Source organism: Sebastes fasciatus, chromosome 10 (genome assembly GCF_043250625.1).
Source record: "Sebastes fasciatus isolate fSebFas1 chromosome 10, fSebFas1.pri, whole genome shotgun sequence".
Lineage (NCBI taxonomy): Eukaryota > Metazoa > Chordata > Actinopteri > Perciformes > Sebastidae > Sebastes > Sebastes fasciatus.
In genome coordinates, this window is record NC_133804.1 from 16,163,512 (window position 1) to 16,176,153 (window position 12,642).

Here is a 12,642-nt window from a genome sequence, read left to right on the forward strand (position 1 = left end):
ATGTGAAAAAGAGTGCCTGCAGCAGCAGAATGGGATAGTGATTGTCCAGCAGTGCAGTGGAACAGTACGCCATGAAATAATACTGACTCGGGTAAAAAAGATAATTCCTGGGGCTGCAGCAGCATAAGGCACAAAGCCTAGTGCAGACTTCATAAGCACTTTAAAGACCCCCTCCAGTGAAAGTCAAGTTTTTAACCTTGTTAACATGTCCATAGGGTGTTTTGTATATGCTAGAAGACAAATCATGAGCGAAATAAGCACTCAACGTCATGTTTGAGCATTTCCACCTTGGAACTGCAGTGTACCAATGACAGTCCAGGGTTCCAACTCTTTTGTAGAGATCATTTTCTAGGACTTTTGATAATCTAGCTGGAATGTGAGACAGGGATCATGCCATACACTAATATGTTCCTCTTTGTGGAAGTCTGGTTTAAAAAGACATGTAAATTATGAAATCATCTCTTAGATGCTTAGAAAGTACGCATCAACTTTAGAAACTGAACCAAACATGCTAACCAATTTAACATTATTCAATAATTTAAAACAAGTTAGGACAGAAAGCAACGTTATGTAATGTCATCGAACCTGCATGTGCCACCATGCGACTTGACTGCAACCTATTCCAAATACTCTCGACAATAAACTACCATTTGAAAGTTAATAAGATCCTGAACATAACTTAGCCCTTTCAGATGGCAGTGTTTTCCGTTTTGGGGAGCCCTGATAGAAAGCCTTTTGGTCAACTGTTTTCCAGGACGCAGTGGAACCCTGACAGTCTCATAGACACAAACAGGACAGTCAGGGTTTCATACGCCACATACCCAAGGAACCAATCCTGCGGGGTGGGGTTTTCCACATTATTAGCGTAGAAGAGAAGCCAGGTGTAGCTACGTATCAGTATTTTTTGCAAGCTAAGTTTCACTACTTTCAAAACGATGGCAGAGACGTGTTCAGTTTTTGGTTGCGAAGTTGTAAAAGGAGAAACGGTGAACTTTCATGTATTACCAGAAGGTCTGAAAATCAGAGAGAAATAGGTGCGGTTTAATTGGAAAAATCGTAATGTCCCTGCCAAACGTCCAGGGAAAACTCAGGTTCGAAGCTGCCATATTCCAGAGCACAGCTTTGAAAATTGTACCCAAAAACAGATGGGTTTTGCCACAAAACTTATATTGAAGCCCAGCGCTGTTACATCCATTTATCCTGGGGACAGTGAGGTCAAGGCAACATGTTGGTCAACCGGTAAGTTTGCATATACATAGATACATGCATACTAAATGAGGCAAAGGTGTAGTTACATCTAAGCCATATTAAGGCATAAAAGGGATTTTTTTATGGAAAAAAACATTTAAAATTGTAATTTTGATGAACGGAGATGAGGTTTTAGTTTTTTTTTTAATTCATTTATTTAACAGGGGCCATGAACAACACAACCGTTGAGAGAGATTTAGCTATATAGCTGCCTAGTCCCTTGGCAGGAAGATATTAAAAAAAACAATACAATACAAACAATTAAAGCAAAACAGTTTGCAAAAATAGGGGTTTTTAATCAATGCTAGGAGAGGAATTTTAAGATAGCGATGGAGATAGGGGAGATGGTGCAGAGATGCAGAGGGTAGAGAGGGAAACCAGAGTGTGTGCCAAGGCGGAGCTCGAGCCAGAAAGCAGGATTACCGGGGAAAGGTGATAGGAGGAGAGGGAAAGTGTGGTTGAGTGATGCAGAGAAATGATGCCAGGTGGATGAAAGGGGGAGAGCGGGAGGTGAGGCATTCCACGGATGGTCAGTTGAACTATACAGTTCACCTAAGCCTGACTAATAGAGTCGGGCAGACCGCCTGGGTGTCCCACTTCAAAGCCTGGCTGAAGGCGGTCCGGCGCTATCAGTGCGTCCCATATATTTTCGCAAGGAAGTCAAGCCACTATTGTGCATTTCAAAGCCGCAGCAGTAGACCAACTAAAAAAAACAATCCTAGAACAATACATCTAAAGCTGGGACTTGGAAGCAACCGAGTCAAAGAAACAGACCCTTCCCTTGATAATGTGTATCTCTGTAATAGACTTGCTCTCTCTCTCTTTGCTCACATTCACAGAGAGCCCATTTCGTCTCCTCCCCAATCAGAATTCAGCAGCGGAGCACATTAATACAAAACCCAAGAGAGCATTCGTCACGTACTTTATACAAAAATCACAGCAAGGGAGTTATGAAGGCAGGCCAGGGGGACTTATTATGTTATATGGAGAGGGAGGAGAGGTATAATGCATTGGGGGACAATATGAGGAAATAACGTGGCAATAGGAATCACAATAAAATGTCTATAATCAACACTCATCAGCCTCATGAGGCAGTGTCTTACCTGCTTGATAGCGGTTACTGTAATCACAAAAAATAAGGGTAGGCCACTGGTGACTGGGCTGGTGGGGGTGTCCACTATCACCTATTGGGGGAAGAAGAAATGTAACGTTAACAATAAACATATGACCTTCAAACTGAAAAGCTATGCATTGAATACTACAAAGCCTCCCTGCAGCACATGTGTGTTTGTGGTTACAGAGGGAGGAGTGTGTGGTAATGGTACAGAAAACTGGCAACCCCTCTAAATGCAGGGTGTAGTCTGTTACGGTGAGGCGATTCTACTATTCCTCAAATTTGTTCATCAGTAGGAAACACATGGGAGACATTTACATTTTTGGAGGGGAGCGAGGGAGTATATGGACCACAAAACTTTTAATCAAGTGGGCCAGGGGCAGAGTGCTTAATCTGCAGGCATGCCAACACTTCGGTGTCTCTGCCAAGGCATGGGAGAGGGCCAACACAAAGCTTGGACTCACCTTACCTGCCTGAGCTGTGCGTGAGGAAATCCAGCAGTACGGTTTGTGTTTCATTTTTGTGTGTAATGAGAATAAATGGGAGACTAGGGATCAAGTAATCCCAAACAGCACCTGACCAAGGCTCCCAGTTAAAGCCCCAGTACACAAATGTCCTTGTGTGTTCCTTAAAACCATCATAAACTGGATTTACCCCGGTATTTCTGATCCTGCAGAAAGCAGGCAGGTCTCCCCCTGAGGTGGAGCACGCACACACACGACACTTCCAGCTCGTTGGTATTCTGACCAGCAGCATTACAAGCTGTCAGATAGACATCAGCTCAAGGCAGAGCAGGAGATGCGTTTTGAAGCAGTCTCCGGTGTTTTACTCACCTGTGCGTGGACTGAGAATGAAAAAAGAAAACCTGCTGCTCGCTCAGTAATCATGGACAGAAGTGAACGCATTCAGCACCCATACCTACTCACTCACACACACACACTCATAAACCAGCTTTCCACCAAGAGCTTCCTGCTAATTTTAGTCCTCGGACTACTTTTCAAGGAACTAAAAGGTCCCTTCAGTCCATTGTTGTCTGCATTTCCATAGCGGTCTAAAGACCTGCGAAGATTCTGCAAATTAGTCCGTTGATGTATGAAAAAGCAACATGACATGGGACAAGGGCTGCTGGTGGTTGCAGGGGTAAACACACTCTGTAGTCTGCAGTTCAGTGTGCCTGCCAGCTTTATCTAAAAAAAACACATCGACGACATTTACTGCTGCATTTACTGATGCACGTTGGATGTAATGAGTGAAATGCAGAGGAGAAAAATTAAACTAAGAGCGTTTGTCTCCACAGTAAATCATCTGTTGAGTGTTTGATGATTATTTGTGCTTTACAACGTAACCGTCTGGAAACAATCAGAAAATAACTTTTTTTCCTCTCATTAACAGCACCACCATGCTGTCTATCGCTCACCTCCTCAGCTTGCTTGATCTCTCTCTGTCTTTTTAAAAATGAGTTGGGAAGCCGACAGCAGAGCCTAACTTTACTTTTACTGTTATTAAACAAAGAAAAATGCTCTACCCAAGTCCTAAAATAGTCCCTAATTGATACTAGAGTACTTCCTTGTTTTATGAAGATAGCGGTACAGTTGTAGCAATCAGCGACGGTCATTCCTGCAAACCCCGCCCCGATAGTTAATGTTCCTGGAACTTAATTTAGACCCTGGTCCCTGCGGTTCAAATGGGGCTTTAGAAAGTACAAAGGCACTGAGCTACTATCCCACCCAAGCTTTACTGTGATTACAATTAACTGGAGGATTAATCAATTACAAGGCAAAGATGGACTAGTGGTGCACGTCGGCCCTTTGGAGGAGTGCAGATTCAGAGGAGAGTCTGCATTATATTTGTAGTGGTTGCCGATTCCAGTGAGACAGAAGCAAAAGTAATGATTCTGCCGCAGTAGCCTCAGGTGTAGAGAGCCAGAGGTGAGAGCGCTCAATGCTTCAAAAGAGCGGTGTGTGTACATGAGGATGGTATACGGGGCTCTGTGTTAAAGACTCATTACGACTTGCGCATTGAATGCCTCTTGAGAAAAGCTTGGTTTATGTTAGCGGGCATATTAGCCCTCTACTGCTTGGCATGACCAGATGCTCAGAGGAGAACCCTTCTGTTAACACAGATGTGATTTGAAAAAGGTGATGGAGCACTTTATTTTCACCTATTCCCATGACTGGATTGAAGGTTGGCTGATCACAGAAAACAAAAAAACGCACCTGCATGATGGACTGAGGACAGCATGTCCCTCTGATGCAGCAGCCAGATGGCTAAACCTGAAAAAAGGTGACCACAGCACGCAGAGAAAGAATGCTGTACAAAGTCAACTATCGGTGTAAATGTTGCTTGATTTTGATTTATCTTTGGGTTTTTTATGACAATTTCAATGGCGAGTCTGTTCAATAGAGGACTATAAAAAGAGATGAATGACGATGGTGTCTTTTTTAGTATCAGTTCATAAACAGTGATTCCAAAAAAAACCCGCTTTCTTTTATCTCACACTAAAATACCGCGCGACATCAGACTTGACAAGCTTCACAGACATAACTGTATCAAGGACGGCCATCCATTTTGGAATAGGGTGAAAACTGCTCTTTAATGCGTCAATAGTATATCATTATTGAAAATACTGCAACAGCAACCTCCTGAGAAAACTAAAACCTACACAAAAACCTTCAGCTACTGTACTTCTGCCAAACAACACACACACAGTTTTGTCTTTCACACTTCATCCGCACTGATTCACAACAATCCCCACCAAACTTCCAGATGGCCAAACACCTATCCTCCTCTGCAGCAAAATGCAAAGCCAAAACATCTCAGCAATAGGAGTGAACTATGTGCTGCTGCTTGATGTGCTGGTGTGATATCAGAGCTGCAGAGCGGAGCGGCGCAAAGCCCTTCATCTGAGCCGGGAAGTGTGCCAGAGTGAGCGACAGACAGCAGGTCTCCGGGGTCCCAGGGCAGCGCTGTGGACCCTCGCGTCCTCTTACCCCTTTGCCCTTTCGTTCCCCCCCTTTCTTTCTCCTTCTCTCTCATCACTGTTTCTCTCACTCTCTCACTGCACCCCATTCGATCAAATTCACGCAAAGACATGCAGGGCTATTTATAGCAGAGTGGTGCTTTTTTATCAGCCTGTGTCTATTTGTGGTGCTCAGAAGTACAGAGGGCTTCCTGGCTGCTGACGTCAGCAGTGCAGCGCTGCAGAGAGATGGGTGGAATGAGCGAGAGAAAAGGGGAGAAAGAACGACAGAAAGAAAGAGACCAAATGACAAAAGGAGGGTGGAGGATGCATGACATTTGGTTGTTGGTGGAGCATTTGCATGAAGCCTCTCGGGGGAAGTGAGAGGGGTTTATTTCTGTCTGCGAGATGCGAGTGCTAAATGAGTGCACACGGAGTCTGTGTACCTGTTTCTCTCTCATCCGCGCTCTGTGATATAATAGCAGGCTGCATGGGAAAAACCGAGTGGCTGGGATAAGGAGCCCCTCAAGAGAGGCTGGATTAGTGGAGAAACGCCAACCACGCTGCAGCTTGGGTAAACACCGTCAGCAAACCCAGGACACCCACTGAGTCATACATCAACACGCACAAGCGCACATGCATACATACAATGTATTCACATACAAACAAACACTACACTGCACACATCCCACACTGATAATCCCTGTGCGTTTGTGAGAGTGATGCAAACATGCTTGCTGGTTTACTCCCACATATGGTTACTGCATTAGAGCACGATAATTTCACACATTAGATCACAACTGTCCAAAATCCAGCACCTTTATCTATTAGCTGAGGATCATATGCAGTTAAACCGGACCAACTGTAAAATAAAGGCTGTCAACTGTAAATACAGGTGGAAACAAGGGCCGGAGGGAAGATTAAACACTGAAATTGATCTGCTATTAACATAAGAATGATGGATTTGCTTAGCGACGGCAAATATTTCTCAGTTTAGTACAGCGCTAGGCTTCTGGGAGCAGTCACTCTGTGAGCTCATTCAGTCAGTATGGAACTAGATAGAGCACATCCTTCACAAGCAGACCCAACGCCAGCACCTGTTTACACTAGAGGGCTTTTTGCCGCCATAGTTTAGGTTACTGCTAAAAGGAGAGAGGTTAGTTTCCATCTCCATGGATCAGAAAAGGGGACAGAGAAAGACAGATGAGCAAGTGCAGATGCAAGCAACAAATCTTTTCTTTTTTGTTCCCCACACCCATCAACAACTGCCAGATCCCAAAGAGGAGAGAGGAGAGGTCACTGAAGAGCACAGAGCAGGGGAATACGGATGGCAGTCAAAGCATTTTAGTCAGCTCAAAGTTGCCACTTATGAGGATAGCACACACACAACACAAGCTAACAATGACAGACGTAGAAACTTGGATTTTGAAATCACCATCAGGGCTCCAGACTAACTTTTTACATTTGTTGCACTAGCCTAGCACATCAATTTTTTCACCACGCCTTTTGGTGCCACAATAATACAAAATTGAAGCGTTACCTACAGCCGATAATGATCACTTTTTATTTATTTTGTTTTGTTATAGCAGCTAGTATACAAGGCTCCAGACTAACTTTTTCACCACTGTCCTGGAACCGCCCTGAAAAATAATTTTAACCGGCATAAATTATAAATGTTATCCTTTTACTTTGTTATTGTCATATATAGAGATTATTTGCATAAAAACACACAAATCAAATGATTAGGAAATAAATTATTGTATTTTTATTCACATATGTGCTTTGATCAAAAAAAAAATGGCATTAGTAGTTATAATGATGTATTATAAACTGCTTGGAGCTAGTGTTAGGAAGTTAAACAGGTCATAATTCCCTCTCTATTATCTATTTCATATTGTTGTGAAAATATCTCCTTCAAACTGTATTTATTCAAGTTTCTCGGCAAAAACTAAATTTTACAATTACATTTCAACACATCATGATAACGTTATAATGTACCTTCGCCCAATGCTCATTTTTACTGATATTGAACGCATCGTAATGTAATTCAATGGAAACTCCGTTGAAGTTACCCGTCAGCTCCGTTATTTAGCGAACTGTGCTTCCCACCGGCATCTAACTGCTAACGTTAGCTCTAAAATACAGATTTTGAACCCCTTAACCTAATTATAGGGAGATTCGGTATAGACATGTTAAAAAATACAATCTAAATGCTCCTCAGTCCTGGTACTAATAGCCCATTAAAAATCCATTAATTGTTTTACACATGATCTCATAACTCTGGAACAATGGAGCCAAACGTTAGAGGCGAGTTGCATACAGCTAAATTGCTACTTAAAATGGATACTTCTTTAGAATGATGGGCAAACTAGTTTGTATTAATGTCAGTTTATGCCTATGCATGTGTGTCGTTGTGTATATGCATAGATACATCTTATATTTTTTTCCCTTGATTCACTTATACCATGGTTTATACCTTGCAGTTATTTTCCTCTTTAAGTAATGTTTTTTTCTTACAAAGCCACGTAAAACAGCAGAATTGCAGAATGTTAAAATGTCTAATGTGAAAAAAAAACACATGATGGCGCAATGCTCAAGCTTTAAGGGAAGTTATAGCAATTTTGACACCTGCTATAATGTCTAAAACATGCTGTACAGTTCACACTTACAGTATCTGTTTCACACCTGCCAAGCCCAAATGCAAATGACCAGACTTTCTCACACTTCTTCTCACACAGGGGACGAACACATTGTGCAAGTCTACAGAACGCAGCTTTTGAATCCAAGTTGGATGAGACACATTAACCCATTAAACCTGTTTTATAGGGATGTCTGAAAAGGTATCAGACATGCACACACAGGCCCTCACCACACATCAACTTGTTACATAACAACACAGTCACAGACAGCCACAGCAGGCATCCATAAAGTTGTTATTTAACAATGATAAACAAACTCTTCCTCTTTGTTTGGGTTTACACACTGACGAAGCTTGTCCTTACCTGCACCAGGAAGATGATAAGGAAGTAGAAATTGGCAATTCTTCTAAACTGTTCAAACAGGTTCTTTGGTAGAAAGTTCCAAACGGTATACTGTGGGAGGAAAGAGGAAAAAACATGTAAGTCACGGAGAAATAAAAGAGGAATTACAGTTTGTGGTTTGCTTTTTACTGCTCTTTTCTGTATATTTTTCCCATTCAGTTATGATGTTTTTCAACAGAACTTAGGGAGGTTAAAGAAAAGCTTGGCAAGGGGAGAGAGATTAGAGGCATTCAATATTCACAGACTCTTGCATGTGTGCGTTCAGTCTGAGCCGGGGAGGGGGAAGAGGAAAGGCAACTTCAATAGCTTGGAGTCTCTGTTCTTTGTACTGCCTAGGGAGAAGGCCCTTGGGGGACCACAGGTATTCCATCGATTCAGATTAGCGACTTATCTGCTTAATTTGGCTACCCTTGAATTCAGAGCCGATGAACTTATCAGGTTGGTGACAATTTCTGTGTGTTTTGTTCTTTTTTTAAGTGGCCATGACTGCTGATACCATCGAGGATGAAGCAACACTTTTATCTGCTTAAATCCCAGAGAGACGGATCAACAATACCCTTCCGGTAATTCGGGGCCACAAGTACCAGGGTGACAAACAGATATATGCACGTGCATGCACGCGCACTCACACACACTCGCGGGGAAACAGCATTAAGGCACTGTTTATGAAGGGGAATGTCTGCATGGGGATAGCGTTGAAATGCAGCGGCAGCAGAATGGCCCATCTCATTTTGCCAGAGAGAAAAGAGAGTGAAAGTAATGAGAAAAGGGGGGTGGCGGCGGCGAGGGTGGTGGTGGTGCAGCAGCAACGAGAGCAAGAGAGGAGAGGCGGAGATTGGTCATTGCGGAGTGCAAAAGCAACAGGATGATGGAGAGCAGAGGCATGGAGGAGCATAAACACTACAGCCGGAGTAATTAAAGGCTGTTTACCCTGACATACTGGCAGCAGCCAATTGATTGGCCCATCCTCACTGGGACCCTCTGCACCACTATAAATCCCACTGCCGTCTCCCTCTCACACCGCTTCCCTCTCCTCATCACTTTCACCCTTCATATCCATAAGCAAGCACCTGCATGAGCCTGCCGCTGACACAGGATTGAGGGGTGAGATTAGTGGGAGTGGGGGGGAAGGGGAGTGTGGTCTGATCAGAGTCCAGGGGGAAACGACCCAATTGCCCACCCTGCCAGTACATTAATAGCAGCCATGTATTTCACTGCCACAGCCAGCGCTCCCTTGACAGACAAATAATCGCCTTCCGTTGGGAGCGAAGAGGTGCACGTGGAGAGGCAGCGGGAGGAGGAGGAATAAAGAGAGGAAGACACAGGAATGCTCAGGAGTTCATTCCAAGTGTTAGATAAGAGAAGAAAAATGCTTGAAGGCAGGTGAAACAGAATACACAGAGGAGCTGGGGAACAAACAGAGGTATATGAATTTCCTCTTGGTGTATGGCCAGACTGCAGCCCTGGCATGTGAGCGTGTTTCTTACCTTGGAAGACACAATCCTGTTATCACAGAACTTGGGTGGGATGAAAGCCTCAGTGGTGGAAGATGACCGATGACCAACATAGATAGTCCGACTGTCAACTCTTCTCTCATCGCGGCCAAGCTGGAGGACGAAGCAGCGGAGGTGGTTGGAGACGGGAAGAGATTAAGATAAAAAGAAAAAGGAAAGAGTTAGTAATTATGGGTACGTCTTTTCACTTAAACAGAGATTAGACGTTGAATGAGCCCAGTTAAATGCTGTATTTAAATTATTTGAAGGTAAGCCAAAATGTGACCCATCTATCTACAACATGGGGATGTTGAAGAAATCAATGAAAACAAAAGACTTGTTTTATGGTGCATTGTTAATTCAGGTGCAGCAAATCCACATCGATCACAGAGGATTTGTTGTGGCCATAAAAAGTCTTACGGTCTGATGAGGCCTAAATTCCACCCACAGGTCAAGAATTAAGAGATTAGAATTTCAACAGTGGTGCAGAAAATTAAAAAGACTTGAAAAGCACTCTACTGTTGAACACAAGCCAATAACTTCCGAGAGCAGAGAAAGAAAAAGTGTGACAGGGGTCAACACAACGGGCCAAAATGGTGATTGTGCGAGGACTATAACTTAATTTCTTCTCTCCCAGGTGGTCACTCATCGATGATAAACGAGTCATAAATGCGGGCAGCCAGGAGAAAAATGCTGTGCTCAGATTTATGGGTTGAGCTGCCTTGTCGTGACGCAGATGGCAGTGCGATATGTACACACACACACGCACAAGTGCACGCACACACTAGCCAAATGTCTGACAGAGGAAAGACTTCAGGAACCGGGTCAGGAGCCAGAGACACGCTGGACTCCCCTCAACATGAGGTGGCCGGGGCATTCCTCTTCCATAAAAGGCAGGTAGGGTGAATCACAGAGCGAGGCAGCAGGTCTTTGTCTTAACTTGCAGGAGCTCGCCTTACATAAATGTCACAAACAACAGTAGAAATATTGACCCAAAAAGGAGCTAAGGAAATTGTCAGGTAGGTCTTTTTCCTTTTTTGAATTTAAAATAAATTTGCTGCACTGCGTGGAGCAGATATATTCTGCATAAAGCTACTGTTGCAGTTATAATTTTATAATAACAGTGGCTTCATGTGGATCAGTCATGTCCAAACAATTCAGAGTCTGTTTAATAAGGGCAGTAGCAATACCAATTAAAGATCCAGTATTAGTGCATCACTACCATTAAGATTCCCCCTCATTAGGCTACATGGGATCTTGAATTAAAGGGATAGTTTGGGTGTTTTGAAGTGGGGTTGTATGAGGTACTTACCCATAGTGAGTGTATTACCTACAGTAGATGACAGTCGGCACACCAGATTGGAGAAGCAGACAGGCACGAAAGTAAAGCAATGCAGTGCTGTGGACGGGGACAGCAGCAAAACATATTTTAGCCACCTAAAAGAAAGGCTCGTTTAAAACAAATCAGTATCAGTTTATGTTCATGCTATATTTAGAATATTTTCCCTGCTTCACTTTGCCGTCAGAAAGCCCTTTCCAATGGGGAACTGAAGCTGTTGTACAAACAAAACTGACCGATTGAGGCAGCGGTATACCAGCAATCCCCATGTTCTCTGTTTTCAATGAAGTCTGGTTTCTTTGGCAGGAGAATAGATAATGGCTTCAGTTCCCTATCGGAAACAGTCTGTATAGCTGTCTCAGGGCAAGGTAAATATTCTAAATATAGTGTGCACTTAAACAGATATAGATTTTTTAGGTTGGCCTTTTTTTAGGTGTCTAAAATACGTTTTGCTGCCGCCGCCCCCATCCACAGCAGGACATCACTCTGCTTCCGTGCGGTAACTCCTGTCTGCTTCTCCAAACTGGGGGCATGCTGACCGTCATCTACTGTAGGTAATACACTGACTATGGATAAGTACCTCATACAACCCCACTTCAAAAACACCCGTAATATCCCTTTAATCCAAACTGCGCACAAGCACACACAAACATTTTCTGTCCTGGAGAGTGTAGCCCAGAAAACTTGGCCTTCGCTGTTCTCTCAATGGCCTCAATTTCTATTCCTGACATCCCACACACAAGGAATCCTGAGGCTTTGGGTGGACAGCCACAAGGGCTGGAGGATCGTGATAGCGACAAAGCCAGTATGCTGGATCAGCCAGAGCTACTACACCCATATTGCTTCCACCTCCTCTTCTTCTTTCTTATCCTCAAGCGTGTTCCTTATCTCACCGTGCATGAAGACTATTCCCACCTTTTTCAAGTGTAAACTAACAGTCAATAAACATTCATAAGATAAAGCTGTTGACCAGTACTAAAATGAAGTGGTGTCTACGTTATATGTGTCTTTCGTCCATTATCGTTCTCATCAATTAAGCAAATAAGGTTAGAGATCTGGAAAAATTACCGTTTTTAAGGAATTTTAAGTTATATTAGAAAATCTGAGGTACATACGGGAAATTATATTGCTGACAGTATTTTTCAGATATTTGTGAATGACACCTTATTGATTTTATCACTGTGGTCCATAAAAAATAGACAATGTATGTCTTCAGGTCTACCTGAGTTGATGAGAGTTCTATCTACTGTTGTTACTAATCTAATAAGAAACTGTAGCTTTTTAGCGATCGGTCAGTTGGTCTTTCTAGTTAATTAGCTAATTAGGTGTAGTTAGATAGCCCAACTTGTTTTCATTTTATTTTTTGTTTCCTCCACCTTAGTTCAGTGTGTTTATTTTCACGATGGCATTTGGGTGTGCCGAGAACAGGTGCAATCAACGCAGTGGAT

At 43.1% G+C, this 12,642-nt stretch overlaps 1 protein-coding gene across 9 annotated transcripts in view; it reads right to left on the reverse strand.

Annotated features, from left to right (window-relative positions):
• The window catches only part of atp11c (ATPase phospholipid transporting 11C (ATP11C blood group)), a 52,783-nt gene that overhangs the window by 23,914 nt on the left and 16,227 nt on the right, over window positions 1-12,642 (reverse strand). For all 9 annotated transcript variants that reach the window (XM_074648502.1, XM_074648501.1, XM_074648496.1 and 6 more), the window contains exons 2-4: window positions 9,850-9,969; window positions 8,324-8,413; window positions 2,352-2,432 (exon numbers count right to left, since the gene is read on the reverse strand). In XM_074648502.1, coding sequence (XP_074504603.1) covers window positions 2,352-2,432; window positions 8,324-8,413; window positions 9,850-9,969 — 291 coding nt within the window. The remainder of the gene's footprint in view (window positions 1-2,351; window positions 2,433-8,323; window positions 8,414-9,849; window positions 9,970-12,642) is intronic.